The 19373-nt window shown below is 31.4% G+C and overlaps 1 protein-coding gene across 4 annotated transcripts in view; it reads right to left on the bottom strand.

Annotated features, from left to right (window-relative positions):
- Window positions 1–767: 767 nt before the first annotated feature.
- LOC126777091 (KH domain-containing, RNA-binding, signal transduction-associated protein 2-like) overlaps window positions 768–19373 on the bottom strand; it is a 236632-nt gene continuing 218026 nt past the window's right edge. For 2 of the 4 annotated variants that reach the window (XM_050499977.1, XM_050499976.1), the window contains exons 7-10: window positions 18197–18328; window positions 13325–13424; window positions 6316–6466; window positions 768–4830 (exon numbers count right to left, since the gene is read on the bottom strand). In XM_050499977.1, coding sequence (XP_050355934.1) covers window positions 4758–4830; window positions 6316–6466; window positions 13325–13424; window positions 18197–18328 — 456 coding nt within the window. In that variant the 3' untranslated portion in view covers window positions 768–4757. The remainder of the gene's footprint in view (window positions 4831–6315; window positions 6467–13324; window positions 13425–18196; window positions 18329–19373) is intronic. The other 2 variants (XM_050499978.1, XM_050499979.1) reach the window with 2 other exon arrangements.

Below are 19373 nucleotides of genomic sequence, written 5' to 3'. Positions count from 1 at the left end.
AATGTTTGTCCTGGGTGGGAATTTAACCCAAAACCTTCGGCGTGAAAGGCAAGTATCTACCAACCACGCCGGCTCGTCGAAAGCATTACACTTACATATTGACTGTCAAATTAGAAACTATCTCCGTTTCGGATAAATACACTGACATGAGAAGAACTGGCCAAACAAACTCAGTTTTTAGTATAAAAAGAAATAGCCAGAATACAGGACTGATTGTAAAATAAAAATTATAAAAATAACAACCATTTCTTAAAAAAAAAAAATTGTCATAATTAACTGCTTGCTAATCATTGAGCATATGAAATACACTAAAAAAACGATAAACATTTTGATTTGTATTTGTGGAATCTTTAGGTGTCTGTCGGTTTATTATCTTGACTTTCACTTGGTAGGAGGTTGGAATATTTCATATACTTGATAGGTACCACAAATTTATCAAATATTCTACCGCAAAATAGCAATAGTTGGTATTGCTGTGTTCCGGTTTTAAGGGTAAGTGAGCCAATATAATAAAAGGCAAAGCATATAACACTGTAGTTCCCTAGATTTTCGTCACATTAGCAATATAAAGAATGGTTAATATTTCTGGCAGCACCAAAATCTGTAGACGGTGGTGGACAATTTACCACCAGGTGGGCCATTTGTCCCGTCCTATCTATTGAACAATAAAAAAAAACTACAAAATATCTACGTATTAGGGATTTAGAATGGGTACAGCGTGGATTATCGTTTATTTATTTAAAGGGGCGTATAAATAAAATAACTAAGCTAATTTATATATTTATTTCTATATTCAGTGCATACACAACTGACAGTTATGTATCAAACAATGATAGCTATGGCAAATATTACAATGAACATTAATCTTAAAGTATCTTGAGTACAACGAATTAATCTTGATACAATATGCACTGCTATATACTTTTCCTTATTATATATTGTATAGTTTATATAAAACTAACTTTTGCAAAAAAACTAAACCATTGATTACCTTGAGACGATATAGCCTAGTATAGCCTATTCCAATCGACACAAACAGATTTATATATTCCATGCAATTTGCAAATAGCTCTTCTATATTATACTCTATAACCGTTTGATTGTTTCTTGATTAACATATCTTTATTTATAATAAAATACATTCCTATTCAAATTCTCATATCCACTTAAATTTAACTTCCAATATTCCGATGATAACTTCGTGGATATTCGTAATGAATACCATAGATTACTCAAGATCTCTGAGTTGTTTTGTCTTTACTCTTCCTGTGATTGGAATGGGCTATATAGTATATAGAAATACGAACATTATATATTTAAGAAGTAAAATATATACGTGTAATATATATATACGTACATGTGTGTTGTATAATTTAAGAGAAATTAGATTTTAAATAACAATATTAAATAAATTAAATAATATAAAATGATAACGACGTCTGTATTAACAGTAGAGATTTGTCAGTGTGATTTTTCAGTTGACTGACAAATACTATAATAATTAGGGGGTAATTTGGTCATCGTTTAAAATATAAACACAAGGTAATTAAAATATATAGCTTATTACATATTTCTTGATTAAAATATATAGCTTATTATATATATTATTATTTTGAATTAATTAAAAGTTATATAATTGTAAAAATTATAAATTTTGTTTATGGATCTTTTATTTGTTCGATTTCCGTGCATATTCAAGAATATTAAAATTTCATATTATGTTATTTGTAATGAATGTTAAAATTTATCTATTATATATTCCTACTATAAAGAGATGACGATATTTTTTTCTAATTACGTCACATAAGCATATTATGTCATGTAATCTATTAACTAAATTTAATTTAACTATTATTTTTATAGTTATTAATAAAATCTTATATTCCAGTTTGCAATATTTAATATAAAAGTTCATGTTAATAAAAAGTTCGATCGTAAAATATTTATAAAAATGTAACTAAATATAAGTATTCATTTATATTATTATATAAGAAAACTTTTGTAGTGCACAGCTGTGTGTGCAACATAAGTGCACTTCCTGTGCCTTCACGCGACTGAAAAGAGTTCAGCAGAGAGATTCTGTAACAGCTTACTTCGGTACTCACCCGTGAAATGTTGACAACCCACTTATGGAGATTTACTATAATGATGGGTGTGTTCTTGAAATATTATAATTATTATGGCCAATGTCGCATATCACTTTCTGACCATTAACGACCGTTTTTTAGTGAGTCTCGAGTTCTTACAGAATAGCCCTAAAGGTGCAAAGCAAGGGAGTGTACTAACTGGTCATGAATTTCTATTATTTTTATATATATATGTTTATTTTTAAAAATAATATTTTAATTTTGTTTATTTTCTTTTTATTAAAAGGATATTTGATTGTTTTTTTTGCCAATAATATTAAAATAAAAATGTATACCCTTTCTTATTACACATATATAATATCTAATATTGAATATTCAGTTAAATTGATGATAATAATTAATTATAAGCTATTATATTATAATCATAATTACAATTACATTTATATCTTTATATGTATATTAATTATCTTATGGAAATGAAATTACCGCCATAATGTAAGGCCAGACATTCGCGCAAATATTTACAAATCATCTTTTCATTAGTTATTACAATCGCTGAGAAAATTTGAAAAACTTTTCCTCGAATGATTAATTATTCTGTACTTATCAAAACGCGGTGGAAATTTATGCCAAAATCATTGCATACATTCGAATTGAGTTTGCTAATTTATTATAATATTATATGACTGTGCGAATGTCTGGCTGCAGATTTATTCTATGGTAATCCTATGGTAAAGTGCATGTGTTTTCTATTAAATGTTTTCATTTTAAATTACTGATTTATTATAAATATGTGCCGTATAGTGTGTAATGAAGTGACTAACAATTAACTTATATATTATACTAGCTAAAACCCGCGACTTTGTCTGCGTGGTGTATTATAATATCGATTAATATTGTTGGAATACCCATAGCGGTGTACCAGGAGAACGACAAACATTTATTTCTTTTATGGTGGCACTACACTTGGCTTAATGTTCGCTCAATTCTCAAAACATGACAACGCGTACACATTGAATTATTTGTACAAATATTATATATATAGTATATTTGTCAAATAACGCAAATACTTTACTTTCCATTGTCATTGCAAATGTTTTTTCGATATTTCGGTATATTTGAGTTAATATTGGATTAAGCCAATATCCGGACGTCGTGTGTGCTATATTGGCGAATACCACAAACATTTGATCAAACAAATATTCACCTGAAGCATAAGCCTTACTGTATTAAGTAATGTGTGGTCACATCGCCATTATACCGTTGAAATGACAAATTATCACTTGACTTCTACGAAGGTCCCGCGTCATGACGTATCCAGGTGTTTTTGCGCAGACACGAAGCGAGATAAAGTTTAATAAATAAATTTATCTAATAAATTATTTCCTATGATCAAATTTAAAATTCCAACTTAATATATGTTTACATGAACTACAGTTTAATTACGATTGTCTATGATATATATATATATTATTTTTGCTTGTAACATCTTATTAATATAATATATTATATACAAACTATTTTCTCTAGAAGGCATAGGATAAAAAACACCGTGGTCCTTTAATTTTTACTAAGTAAAAGCCTTAAATTACTGGGGTTTATATAAATTGACTGAATTAAATTAAAACGAAGATTATTTTATGCCATATGACTGTAAAAAAACATCCTCAAATCAAAATAATGTTGACATTTAAAAAAATAATATTATACATAATCAAATTCTATTTTACATTTCATTCAATTTCATAGATAATGAAAATATTTCGCATTATTAGAATACATATTTCGTTTTAGGTGTTTCATCTCTTTCTTTTATACTTTTGCCTCTTTTTCAATCAACTGTTAGATTGTTATATATTTTACTATTAATATACTTTGACATATATATATATTTTGATAAAACAATTTAACAATTAATGTAATTTAATGACCACGATCGGATTAGGTTGGGAAAAATAATAAATACTACAAATTTTTTTCTTAAACATTAAGATTTTATCGGAATTATACAGTTTTATTCAAAGACAGAAAATATTTAATTTTCATTAAATGTTAAAATTAAATAATCGCATATTATTTGGCGATATTAATTTTTTTACATAAAATATACATATATATGTATCGTAAATAATAACTTTATGCGAGAAATATTAATTAGGACTGTTTTCACATTGTTCGATAGAGTAAACTGTAAACTACTCTTCCTTTGCGTTATACTTTGGATTGAATTAAAAATAATTTTATAAAATGTTATTTTATCTATAGTTTCTATTAAGTTTAACATTCATTTAATTTTCAAATGTATTCCAGAACGTTGACCTGCTTTCAACTGTCAACTGTCATTTGAAAATTGGAATTATCTTTTGTTAGTAACACTGAGCGGTTAGGTATCGAGTTGTTATTCCTTAGTTCTTATCGGACAATGTGTTTATAGACTTCGTAGTTTGATATAAATAAATAATAGGCTGCAAATTGAAACTATTGACCACCTGACTATTATTTTGACCAAAACGCACCGGTTTTTTTAGTGTGATTGATGATCTCAGCTATTGTCAGACTAAGTAAGATTTAGTAAATATATGAACAATATTATTTCAATATGTAAATGATATTTACAATTGTATCGTTCGCGGTTATTTATATAAACAGAATCTGACTAGAATCATTGTATTACGCTAGGTTGATATTGACGCCGACGCCGGTTACAAAGTCGTCCCTTATAAGCGGAAGTAGGGCTGTGTGTCTGTAACAAAACAAATAATATATTAATTAATACCTTACTAATTATATGTGGATTATTTTTATAATTAAAATATGTAGGCAAACTTGGTGTCGTAGTAATCACCACTGCCCTAGATATTGACAATTTTAGAAATATTCACCATTCCTGATGCAAATGCGCCATTGCTCGATTCTTGGATTTAAAAAGTTATCGTATAATATATATTACACTATTATTACTCTATATATTTTATTTAATCAGTATATACATCGTCAGGTGAATTGTTGTAATTTTGAATAATATTCAATAAAAACTTTTTAGTACAGTTTTTTTTTCTATTATTGTATTATGTAGGCAGACTGGCAATGGCCTCCTAATAAGTCATCACCACCAGCTCTATAGATATATCATATATAGAATAGATTATAAACATTGCCAATTAAAAATATTTTATAACGCAGAACTAATTAAGTTAAATAAAAATATTCGAGAAAAGTCATTTTAAATTGATTTACTTTGAAGAGCGGCAGAACAATAAATATGTGCGTGTACATAATAATATTAGACACTGGAAGTTCTGCGTGTGTGCTTCAGACTAATATTGCCAGCGTAATGAGGTACGAGGAAGTGGAGTGCCATATACATTAGTTGTATGACATCAAATGTATTTAAATCAAAATATATAGAAAAAAAATTGATGCAAGATATAGCGAAAGCATAATTTTAGTAGAAACACGCAACACTGATATGATGATGTCAAATGTTTGTTTCTAGCTCTAGGTGGAGGAGCAGGTTTTAAGTACAAAAAAGCAGCCACGCCATCCTTGGAATTCAAGACAGACAGACAGACTTTCGCATTTATAATATTACTACTTATGTAACACAAGCAATCCCAGAAATATATATTATTCTTTTTAAACAATATTTATTTGTATTGTTTTATGACACAAGAAAGCATGATCACGCCATTTATATTTTGACAAAACTACGTCACGCCTAACGTCCTATTACTTGGCACCGGCTGACTAGTGAATGTCTTCATATTCGTTTTTTTTATTTTTATGAGCGGATACTTGCGGCGGCGGCTTGCGTGCGGGTAGTTTTTTGGTATCACTCGATGGGAGAGTATAATCAAGCGAACTTAAGGAGTTATGTAGTATAAAGATTCACTTGGTAGTAAAGCTTTGTGCAAGCCCGCCTGGGTAGGTATCATATCATTAGATGTTCTACGATTACACTTCGTATTGTTGTGTTAAGGTTTGAAGGGTGAGTCAGTGTATCTACAGGCACACAGGACATAACATCTTAGTTCCCAAGTTTCGTGGCGCGTTGGCATGTGAAAAACGCTAAATATTTCTTACAGCGCTAATGTCTATGTATGTAATAAAGAAAATGGTAAGAAATATATAAATAAACTATTATGATATTTGAGATAATTCAATACATATTGTTAAAGACAGGTGCGAGCTAGGCGGGTTTAGTACAATTATAATATGAGGCACTCACTCTGGCGCAGGCCACGGCGCGTGCTTGTGCGTGGCGGCGCGTGCGCGTGCCAACAGCGTCATGACCGCGCGTTTAGTCGGCGACATGGCGGCCCGTGCGCCGAGCAGCGGCCGCTTGCGACCGCTCGCAACGCCACCCGCCCCACCCGCACCTGCGGACAACGCACGCGTTTTAAAGCACGCAGATCGAAACACAAACGAAGCCACCCAATAAAGTGTACGCGAAGAAGCGACCATACGCGACTCACTTAAAACTAAATAAAGAGCTAAAAATAGACAGAGGTTACTGAGTTACATAATTATAATTGTATTCGAATTTAATTTAATATTAAATTAAATAAAAACAATACACAATGTATTTGTGTGTATTCTTGTTATCTAGCAATACTTTTATAGCACGAATGTTCCCAAACAACTCCAATGTCTCTCAAAGTTACGAGTATAATAACGTTATAGAACAAAAGTCCATCATTCAGTCGCAGGAGTGCGGTTAACAAACAGTTCGTTATTTCATTCTGCGGGAAAAACAACGCGTTACGATCTGCAAAATATCGTTCCAACAAAAGATTTCGAATGAGATTTTACTAGATGCTCCAAGCCATGAAATAACGGCGGGTATTATTCAAATATCTGACAATACGACATAATTTATTTACATAAGAATTTTTTAACAACATGTTTTCTGTAAAATGAACTTGAAATTCATTACAGGACACCATTTTGAAATAACAAGAAGTGATATGCGACTTATTTTAACACTATTTTCTTAGTAATTATTAACGAGCTTTATTGTTATCAATAAAAAAATAAATGGAAGCCTTATTTATTTAGGTTCATGTTACAGTTTAGAGTAGGGAGCAGTAGTACTAATTTATAATGTTATGATACGTTTCTATTCCGATCCAAATTCGACTAAGCCGCAACTGAATCGTTGTGTTTATTACATCTTAAAATATTAAAAAAATGGTGATTACGTTCAAAAAGACTTTATAATTATGATAATAATTCATTAATTGTTTTGTAAACATAATTTTCCATTGTTTTATTGCTTAATTTAAAGCTTGTTTTCACGGTTTGAAAAATTGTTTCAAAAGTTGAAAAAAAGAAAACTTTTATTGATTCGATTATGTTCAAACGCTTCTAATCGCTTCCGATTTATCGGCATCTGAAAACGAATAGTGTGAACGCGGCTTAAAATGACATGCATATACCATTAAAATAAAAAGCATTAGCGATTTATGTGCGTAGAATCCATAATAGAGTTATAGGTTTTATGTCACGAGATAAAAAACATGGCCGCTCGTGTCCGCCATTTTAAATCATTTTGCAAACAACAGTTTTCCTACTTTTTATTATTATTTACAGTTTTTATTATTTAGGTAGATTTTTTAACAGTAATATAAGGTCTTATTATTATAAAGATTAAGAATTTAAAATAATTTTATAAGCAAATTTTAAGCAAAAATAACTCTGAAATGAATAGATGATAAAGATTGCAATTTTACCTGTTGCTAGCCCGTCGTAAATTAAAAAAGTAAAACATCCCGAATCATAGATATACAGCCAACAAAATGTTACAAGATAAGCATCCAGTTAACTTTAGAAAAGTCGTCAGTAATCCTGAAATTTAGATTGTGATTCCGTCTGTAGATAAAAACAAGCAAAAATACATATCTTAGTTCCCAAGGTTGGTGGCGCATTGGCGTTGTACAGAATGGTCAAAATTTTTAACATCGCCCATGTCTATGGACGCTGACCGGTTACCATCAGGTAGCCCATTTGCCAGACCGCCTACAAATTTCATAAAAAAAATCATCACAAATCCTTACAAAATTCATTCGTACAAACAAAAAAGATCATACAAACGATATTTCCTCTAGACAGTTAAACACTAATTTCTCTCTTTCTATCATCTTTGATTTTACATTAGAAAGAAAGAGTAACAATATTGATTAACTAATAAACTCATAACATACTAAGGGTCCTACTATTACAGATTAATAAAATTTATTTCATTTTAAAATACAGATAAAAAATAAAACCATAGAGTATTAAAATTGTACCACAGCTGATTTTCTCATTACATAAGGAAAATCACGGACGAAGTTTTGCCGTTTTTAATGTAACAATCGTTTGGAGTTGTATGAAAGAGCCGTCATTGGGACGTTTAATTAAATCACAAAGAAATTGAAAACCCTGTATCATGGTATCGCGGTTTGCGGCGTTGTTTAAAACAAAGCGCTCGAGGTGAAATAGTCGAAAGTCTAAACAATGTGGGTTTGCTTTTACGAACGTGGAACAATTTCGATAAAACTTGATATAAATTATTTGAATGTGTCGTCCATATAATGAAGTGACCGATTTAAATTCCGACAAAAACATTTTTAATTAATGTTGTTGGAATGAGAAATTCTTTAACTCGATTGAGTCATGATTTATATTTACATAGAGAGTATATTTTGTATAAATATTATATATTTGAGCTGTCGAAAGTAAAATATAAGTATGAATGGACGGACTATTGATATAATATTTGAATTATGGTTGTATTAAAATTTTGTTACATACCGTGCTGTCACGTAAAATTACCTAGTAACCTAGTAACAGTCTGTTAATGTTCAACTATAGGCTAAGGCCTCTTCTCCCTTTTGAGGAGAAGGTTTGGAGCTTATTCCACCACGCTGCTCTAATGCGGGTTGGTGGAATACACATGTGGCAGAATTTCAGTGAAATTAGACACATGCAGGTTTCTTCACAATGTTTTCCTTCATCGTAAAAAATCAACAGCCAATCGTTGTCCGCTGCTGAACATAGGCCTCTCCCAAGGTGCGCCAAAGCTCCCTGTCCTCCGCCTTCCGCATCCAGTTGGTGCCCGCCACCTTCTTAAGGTCGTCGGTCCACCTGGCTTCATCGTAAAGCACGAGATAAATTATAATCACAAATTAAGCATATGAAAATTCAGTGGTATCTGCCCTTGCTTGAACCCACGGTCGGTTAAGATTTACGCTTTCTTACCACTGGGCCGTCTCGGCCAATTTTGTATAAATATTATGTATTTGAGCTGTCGAAAGTAAAATATAAAAAAAAATGAATGGACGGACTATCGATATAATATTTGAATTATGGTTGTATTAAAATTTTGTTACATACCGTGCTGTCACGTAAAATTACATTCTTTTCTTTTTCTTAATAATTTAAAGCGAATGTTTCTTGTTTGTTTGTTCTTTATGCGTTTCTAAACCAAATGTGAATCTTTGGTGAGTAACTGTATAAGGTTAAGGTTGGGTTCCTGGCTTAAATATAATCCTCGTTCTTCAATATAAACGTCTTATGTGGGCCATACCCGTTTGAAGCCGGGCGGGTTGATGGTAAAAAATAAAGTAAGTTTATTGTGTAAAATTTAATATAATTTTTAAAATATATTTTATAACTCGATTATGGCAACATTAATATTATATGAAACTTTATAAAAGTCGTTTGTGAGAGAAAAATGAGATCATTTGTTTGTGTGGTTTTGAGAAGTGAACACCATTTATTATGTGTAAGCGTAATTTTAAGCCAAAAATATTTTACATTGATCTATTTAAAGTTTTATTATTAAACAATAAATGTGTGGTGTTTTAAACATAACCCATCCAACTATTAACTCAAAATCATTATTTTGTAAATGAGTATTTACGTGGTGATAGGGCCTTGTGCAAGACCCTCTGGGAAGGTACCAACTTATTATATTGTATTCTATCGCAATACAGTATTACGTAATATTGTTGTGTTTCGGTTTTAAAGGTGAGTGAGCCAGCATCGCATCTTAGTTCTCAAGGTTGGTGGCACATTGACGCAAATTGACGGTGTGATGATAAATATTTCTTACAATGCTAATGTCTATGGGCAGCGGTGACCACTTATTATCAGAGGGTCAATTTGTTAATCTGCAAAAAAACAGCAATAATAGTATCACCACCACCATAATCACAGAAACTCACGACCTTACTTATAAACGTTGCTTAGCAACTGTTTAGATAAACACAGATTTATCTCTTTCTGTGATCATTGTTTTGATTGATTCATTCGAAAGAAGAAGACAGCTTTGTTTAACCAACCCGCTAAACGACGATTGCAAGTAAGGTCGTTTAATTTAAACTTTATTTTAATTGTCGTACTAAGCTCGTAATATCTTAGACAACCCATTAATTAATTTTATCACAGATTTATGATAATAAAACCTTAAGCCCTTTGACAAAATTAATTGATAAAATAAATGATAAAATTCAATTAAAAGACAATATAGAAGATTGGTATAGACATACTGCATCTTTTTTAAATAATATATTTAATAGAGCCAAAATAGCTCACAGTGCTTAGAACGCGTTAATCTTAATCGGTGGTTGCGGGTTGCAACTCAGACCAGCTCTCCTGTGTTTTTAGTTCTTCTAGTACTAAGCGGTGATGGCAAACATCGTGAGGAAACCTGCATGTGTCTTATTTCACTTATGTTTTATGTTGTTGTACAATAGCAGCGTTGTGGAATAAGCTTCAATCCATGGAAAGGTCGGTCGTAGCTTAGCAGTGGGTCATTTACAAGCTCATTACTTTTTAATTTTGAGGAATAATATTTATATGCTAACAAGGAAACAGCGACAACTTCCAAATCCGGTAAGATCGACCGGTTAATATATATATATATATATGTCAGAGATAATAAGTTTAAGCGGGTATACGACGTCACTTATTTTATTAGAGTAGCAACAACACACATGGTGATTGACATCTTATGGGTTACTGGTCGGTTGTCAGACGTCAAGTTGTGAAAATATAAGACGGGTATTTTATTGTACAGTCGAATATTGGAAATATAAAATATAATGATGACCCCCTTGGACTCTTGCTCTCAGGACAGCGCCAGCCCCGGACGTGCGCACTGACTGATTTAATAAAATTAACATATTGGACGACAATGGCGGCCATTTATATACATATATTAGTCTCGACTAAAACATTTTAATCATCCGGACCTCATTTGAAACTAATTGCCGTGTCTGGGTCATAATCTTAAGAAATATGGGGAAAAAAGAGTAAGAAATAAAGAGAATTAAAGCGAAGTAAATAGCGATTTTTATTTCATATCGATAATAGAATACCAACACGCTGTTTCGCAAATCTGTTATCTATATACTAATATTATAAATGCGAAAGTAATTATGTCTGTCTGTTACGCTTTCACGGCTAAACTATTGAAACGATTTTGATGAAATTTGATATAAAGCAAGCTTCAACCCCAAGGACACTTTATACCCCCTAATACGCGGGCGAAGCACCGGGCGAAAACAAGTAAAAATAAAGAAAATGCTATTCACAAAAAGCGGTCTTATTGAGAGAGTAATCTATCTACTTAATAAATTGATTTATTATATATTTTTATTTGGTAAATAACCAGTACTGAGAATATATGAGATTTAAATATAAATATACCAATAATATTTTCAACTACTTGTGTTTTGTAAACGAACTGAGAAAAAAATCTCCCAAGACTGAAACTATATTATATATATATAACAAAATTTATTATTTTATGTGATCAGGTAAAATTGCAATTACACACGTAATTAATAATGTGCTATTAATAAATGACGTACCGACCTTGCGTCGCAAGCGCGTGCACAGTTGCTGGCTTAACACCGCGCAACGCTGGGTGCGCGTGCAACATTCCGCCCAGCACGGGGCTGCTCAGGCCGAGTATATCACCTCCGCCTGGTTTAGTAGTTAGTTGGTTAGTTCTAGAATAATCTTAGTATGATAAATATTTTTTAAATAAATTCATGCACGTCTAGGACATCTGTCTTTTGTAGTCTGGCCATCTGCATATTTGGTAGGTTACCTAAGTAAAGCTCCAATTGGGTTTAAGCTTTGGTTTCGTTAGTTTCACAAGCAAAACTTTGGTTTTGTTATTAGTAGAATATGACCTAGGATATTCGACGTTGTTTTGATTGAGTTATTAATGAGTTAGTAAGTTACTTTAGAGTTATGAACGTTGGTTATTGGTTTTGCTTGTATGCTTCGTGTGATATAAATTGTTTTTTTTCTCCCTTTAATTTTTTTAATTAACTATTATTATTTTTATAAACGTTAAAAAGCGGCTGTTTGGTTAAGCACTGATTTATCTCTTTCTGTCATTACTGATTTGCCATTAGAAACAAGAAGACACAGCTTACATTACACCCGTCTTTTCACCCGCAAAACAACTTTCATAAGTAAGGCCCTAAGATTTATTGTTATTATTTAATAAGAAGTCTTATGAACTTGAAATTTATGATCTATAATAAGGTAACGCTGATGTCTGAAATACAGATATTTATTTATCTTGTTACACATATATATGTTTCATTGATTTGTTATATTATGTTGTATATTGCGTTTGTTTGTTAATTATAACGTAACTTGAATGCGTTTTAAAATGAATTATAAATATTTTATAGTTGTCAATTAACCAGGACCAAATAATTAACAAAATCAGAAGTAAGTTTGAGAAACTTTGATACAAATAAATTTCGTTACATTGATTTAAGCATACATTCTATTTCCAAAAAATCTAGACGGCGCGAAGTACAAATCAAGATGAAAATTTTCAAAGAGAAGTCAATAATTATAGACTATTTTTTATGTATTATAAATTAATAAATATATTTTATTAGCCGTCAAAATAAGTTAAGGTATTTACAAGATATTCAGACATATCGTACATTTAACCTTAAAGGCAAATGTTTGAAAAGAGAGGGTAGTTGAATTTCGTTTCTATATATCGAAGTTGAAAAATATAATCATTATACCATACTATTTATATATCTGTTTATATGTATATATTTATTAAGGAAATTCGAAAAGTGACAAAAAAATTGCAATGAAAAAAAATGTAAATAAGTTAGATTAAAAATAAGAGTGTGCTCAGTCTTATTAGAGATTAATGCAAATTAATTTTCATCGTAAATGCAATCATAGAAGGTGAAATAACTTACCCAATATAGAATTCTGCGTAATTAAATGGTGTGTCGGCGGTTGTTGCATCACACCGCCCCCGACAAGCACACCGTGACCAGGGTGGCTAGGGGCCAGCTGCTGAAATGGAAAATAAAATTCAGGCAAAAATGTTTGCAACAAACGGTTCTTTGTGTGTAAACTTTAACAATACGGGCGTTGAAAATTTGAAGATTTTTTTGAATTATAGTTAAGGTAGTAGTAGGTAGGACGAGCATATGGGCCACCAGATGGTAAGTGGTCACCAACGCCCATGGACATTGGCATTGTAAAAAAATTTAAACATTGCTTACATCGCCAATGCACCACTAACCTTGGGAACTAAGATGTTGTGTCCGTTGTGCCTGTAATTACTCTGGCTCACTCACCCTTCAAACCGGAACAACAATACCAAGTACTGCTGTTTTACCGTATAATATCTGATCAGTGGGTGGTACCTACCCAGACGAGCTTGCACAAATCCCTACTACCAGTAAAATATATTTGTAGCCTCGTGTCTTGTGTTTGTAAATTTTGCCAAAACTTTGACGGTGATTTGCCGAAAATTCACTAATACAGTAAACATTTGAGAAATTTCGATGCAATTTTTTGTTATCCTTGCTATCGATCAAGTTTTATACGAAAGCCTCTCTGAATAATCACTTAGAAAATAGTACGTTGAATGGAAGTTTCGACCTCGACGAGCAAATGGACTTGATGATAGAATAGTCCACCACCACACATAGCGATAGCACATCAAAATAAATATTAACTCCGTGATGGAAATCATTGCATAGATGAGTGTGTATATGTGGCTAACCAAAGCCAACAGTTTGAAATAACGCGATATGGGACCATAACATCAAACTGGCAATAAAAACAGAGTTAGGTACACTCGCATATCGTGTGCTTGTTTGGACTGTAAAAATATACGACTGTGTCGACTGTATTGACAAACGAAAAAACATCGAAACCGTTTTCAGTAGTTAGTTTTCTACAATTTTGATAGTGGTTGTCTAATCTGCATAACATGTCAAAAGACTAGTTAAAAATTGTGAATCAATTAACATTTTTAAAGTATTAAAGTGGCCTTTATAAGCACTTTTAAATCGTTACAAGGTTAATTTTAATGCAAAGCTTGATTGATTCGTTTGGTCTAGTGGCAAGATATAAGACTGCAGGTCCCGTGGTCCAGGGTTCAAAAAAATATTCAATAAAAGTTCAATAAAAAGTTATTGGATTTTTCTATTGAAAATTCTCAGTAGCAGTCCAAAGTCGTGCCTTTGGTCACGCGCCTGAACTATTGCCGGTCGTGTCGTTCTAGAAGAACCAAAGAAAACAAGCAGAAGATAACAAATTAACAAATACGAACTCTGTGCTATAAATCTTCTACATATCATACAAGAGTTATGTAATAAGTAATATATGTATGTTTTGACGAGCCGGTTGGCGTGGTTGATGGATGCTTGCCTTTCATGCCGAAGGTTGTGGGTTCGATTCCCACCCAGGACAGATATTTGTGTGCATGAACATGTCTTTTTGTCCTGAGTCTAGGTGTAATTATCTTTATAAGTATGTATTTACAAAAGAATATCAGTTGTCTGGTTTCCATAGAACAAGCTCTGCTTAGTTTGGGATTAGATGGCCGTGTGTGAAAAATGTCCAAACGAACCGGGTCCGGTTCGTCCGGCGTGTAAAACATCGATATTGATGGAAATTGTGATAATTAAAGAAAACAAATATATAAATATGGAGTTAAACATATAATACATTAGATATTCGTTTATAAAATATATTTTTCACAGGGTGAGTATGCCATGACAGCGTTTGCTGTCATGGCGTTTGCTGTCATGGCATACGAGTCGGTTTTACTCCCTAGGCGCGCTGATAAATGTCTTATATCAAAATGAAAATTGTTTTTTATTTAATTTAAAACTTATTTTAGATCAGTGTCGACAGTAAGGTTGTATATTTCTTTTAGTATCGAAACCTTATTATTTATTTCTTACATGTTTGATTTTGTAATATTCCTAATTGAAGACTACAATTTTTTTTTCTGATCGTCTGTCGTAGTACAAAATCCTCTAAAAGCGAGTTTGACTTACACTTGACCGGTTTTTATTTCTTTCGAAAAAACAATATGAATTCTAAATTCAAATATTTTATTTACAAGGTTTATGCATAAAATCTTGGCTTTATATTTTGGGGAACTACATTGAGTTGTTAATAATCAAAATAAAATTAAAGAAACATGAAAAATTGAAAAGCTTATTTTTATAATTGGTAGCAGCTTTTAATTTCAACTAGAATATTTGACATTCACTTCGAGATTAATTTTTAAAATCATTTCACATGCTAGATACTAGACAATAGACATGGTCGGATAAATGCAATGCCTAACGCCTCGAAACTTTCTAGGCCAAGAAAATTTACAAGTTCCAAAAAGGGTACATTTAGAGTAATTTTCCACGCCTCCAGCACATTCAAAGCTTAAAATTACTTTTTTCTCTCTTCTCATTTTACTCCGCATGTGGAAAACACTTCCTGAGAATACGATTCTAAAAAAAATCATCTTTTGTCTTGTTTTGTGTATATTTTACGTGAATAATGACGGAATGGAGAGTCGTAACGGTTGAACAATTTGAAAATGTTGATTCTTATTAAGAATCATTCATTCGAATCAGAGCAAGATTCGTTGCTAATGATTTCGAAAAATTAATTTTGTAATCTGGCGAATAGAATATAAATGCTTAGTGCAATACATTGATAACAATTTCCTGGCAATAGAGTCGAGAGTATATCTTTTTTTCATTTCAGTCCTCCGGTCTGGTTGGAATAATGAGGTATTTTAAATTGAAATGGCGAGTAATTTCAAAACGGACGGAGACAATAATTTTTTTTTTTCGTTTAATTTTCTAAACGATTTTTGACGGTAATTGAATGTAAATTTTTCATCGACTTATTAGTGTAGTTATTTACAATAAGATAAATTATAAAAGAAATAATCCTAATGAATACAGAGATTAAATATTTCAGTCGTCTAATTTTAACTAAAACGGTTCTTAACTTTATTTAATAATAATATATTTAAATACGACTTATCGTCAATGGTGCGCTAATTTTGCAAAACATATTCTAAACTTTGAAAGTAAAAGCCAGAAATGTCAAAAAATGATATGCGACATTGACCACAATAATTGTAACATTTCAAGAAGACACGCATCAAAATAGTATATCACCAAAAGTCGGTTTTCAACATTTCACGGGTAATGAAGCAAGTTACAGAATACCACTATATATGTGTATATATGTATTTTTATACAGTTTTTTTGTAAAATTCTGTCGGATAAATTTAGTATTTTTTCAAAATAAAACCATTGAATATGAACTTAAATAATATAATCTCGTCTATAATATTATGTCTACTATTATATAGATTACAATAAATGTACTAAGTTTCAAAGCTTTGGACCTTCGAATAGCACTACAGGTTTGTTTATTTCAACAGTTGAACAGTATTCCAAAATAACAATACATATTTGATTAGATTGAATTTTGTATATGTGAAAAAGTATTATTACAACGAAATATAGACAGTAAAAGAAATGGAGAGCTTTATGAATTATGTAATGTTTCCTCAAATTTGACTTAAGTTGGCGTGGTTGGTAGATACTTGGCTTTCACGCCGAAGGTTGTGGGTTCGATTCCCACCCAGGACAGACATTTGTGTGCATGAACATGTCTGTTTGTCCTGAGTCTGGGTATAATTATCTATATAAGTATGCATTTACAAAAGAAAAGTAGTATATCAGTTGTCTGGTTATATATTACAAGCTTTGTTTTGTTTGGGATCAGATGACCGCGTGTAAATAAAAAAAAATCCAAGTAACCAGAATGTTCGGATATAACTTTGAAATAGAAGGAAATTCTCCTTTAAATTTATCCAAAATATCAGGTATCTTGGAAATGAAGGTTTATTATTCATAAAAGACCAGTCTTGTTTACTCTTTGTATATTATCCTGGTTGAGATAAACTGTTGATATATTAAGCTAAACATAAACTTGTAAACAGGATCTTATACTCGACCTACATCTTAGTATCAAAGCTGACCTTAAGTGTTCTTGTTAAAATGTTTCATAGAGATTTCTACGCTTTACAACATTCTTTATATCTTTTTAATTATTTAGACGTTTATGTATGTGTTCGTTTTACATATATGTTGTAAGGTTTTACTGATTTTTTATTTTGAGATTTTTAGAAAATAATGATAACATTTTTAACTAAATTAACATTGGTTGGAAATTATTGAAAAAACGTACACCATAAAAAGCAAGAAACGAGAAAATTGACGCACTTGATCGTTGTCAGCTATTGTACGAAATGTATTTAGAATTCTAAAATATTAATTAGTATCTAGTACCTACGAGTAGCTATGTGGAGCAGGAGCCTACTACTACTACTACTACTACTACAGGAGTTACGTGTGAAAGAGAATAGAGTTAACAGTTAATGTGAAGGATTGTTTTACTGGAGTATTTTTATAAAATTATCATTGGTAGCGTCAATAGCGCAGTGGTTTACGGGCTACCTAGCGACGTATAAGTCACAAGTTCAATCCTGAATCCTCGTCTATTGTCGTCCTTATTTCTAACACAAACTTCATACTTAATTGGAGGGGTAAATATGAATGATAATAATTTCATTAAAATGGAAATTGCTAATATTTTTTTTAAATCAATCTTTTCACTATATATTTAGGTGGCATTCTTAAAACGTCAGAAGCAGAAATATGATGAGTTGGAGTTCAACTTTATACACTATAATTTATTGGTCGATAATTCCTTCATAGTTGCTTCTATGGACCTTCGCTTACCTGATGATGAGCAGACAGATGCTCGGGTCCAGCTGCGGGTGCAGGTGGTGAGAAATCACGTACGTTTGCATTGTGGTTCACAGCTATGGCAGCTGGCATAGGCGGTGCGGGCGTCTGCGGTGCGGTGCTCAACTAAAAAAAAAATATATTTGAATTTTCGGCATTTAGGTGAACTTGGATAATGATCCATTATGGTTTTTGTACTATGAATACACTTAATCTATTTAATATTTGAGTGCATTACTCATTTAGTTTGCATCTAATGTCTTAATGAGATCAAAAATATGTCATTTGGCGATATGTAATATTGCATCTTGGGCGTACCCAGGTAATTTCAAGTGAAGACTTTAATTTGTTGTTCTTTATTTTTGAAATAAATTCTTAACCGTAATATTTTCAACAAACACAAAGATACACTAACACATTTACACTCAACGTCACATTTTTACTGATAAATCATTAATAATATTATTTATTATACATATTGTATGATTTTTTAAATCTATATCATATTTTATAAAATTTTATTCATTATTAAAAGAGCTTTAAAGATATTATGCAATTTTCTTATGAGGATACACTAAAATATGTAATGTTAACTTTTGAATTAGATTCTCCTTAATACCCTTAAGGCCGCGTCAATTTATGAGTGCGATCGTCTTACGTCTGACAACCTCAAGTCACTTGGGATCTCCGCAGTTGGATGTAAAAAGAAAACAATATTTTTGAAAATAAAATAATAAGCTGAGATAACTCAGAGGCTAGAACATGTTCATTACCCTTTATACGATTACTCGTGTCTGTTCGTCTGATACAGCTTATTTTGTCCGAAACTTATAACCGTGGAGACCTGATACTTCAAATATGTATAACGACATACAGATTTTGACGCAAATTTGAATAAAAAGATTCCTAACAATAGGCGCTTCATATGAATTGACAGGGAATAAAACCCTTAACTATTTATAATATAAAGTGATAAAATTGTAAGTTTACTTTATATGTATATTCTATATGTATTTCTTTAGATTGCTTTGTATTGTTTTATAATATTTTTTTTAAAATTATTATTTAGATGATTTTTGTTTATTGTTTTGTCATCAGTACAGACATGACAATTTATTATTTATGTAGAGTTGAATGAAAATGGTCTACGTTAAGTTTTTTGGGCACCTTT

Source organism: Nymphalis io, chromosome 22, assembly GCF_905147045.1.
Source record: "Nymphalis io chromosome 22, ilAglIoxx1.1, whole genome shotgun sequence".
In the NCBI taxonomy this organism is placed as follows: domain Eukaryota; kingdom Metazoa; phylum Arthropoda; class Insecta; order Lepidoptera; family Nymphalidae; genus Nymphalis; species Nymphalis io.
The sequence above is the reverse complement of the archived record's forward strand: the minus strand, read 5'-3'. Positions and strand labels throughout refer to the sequence as shown.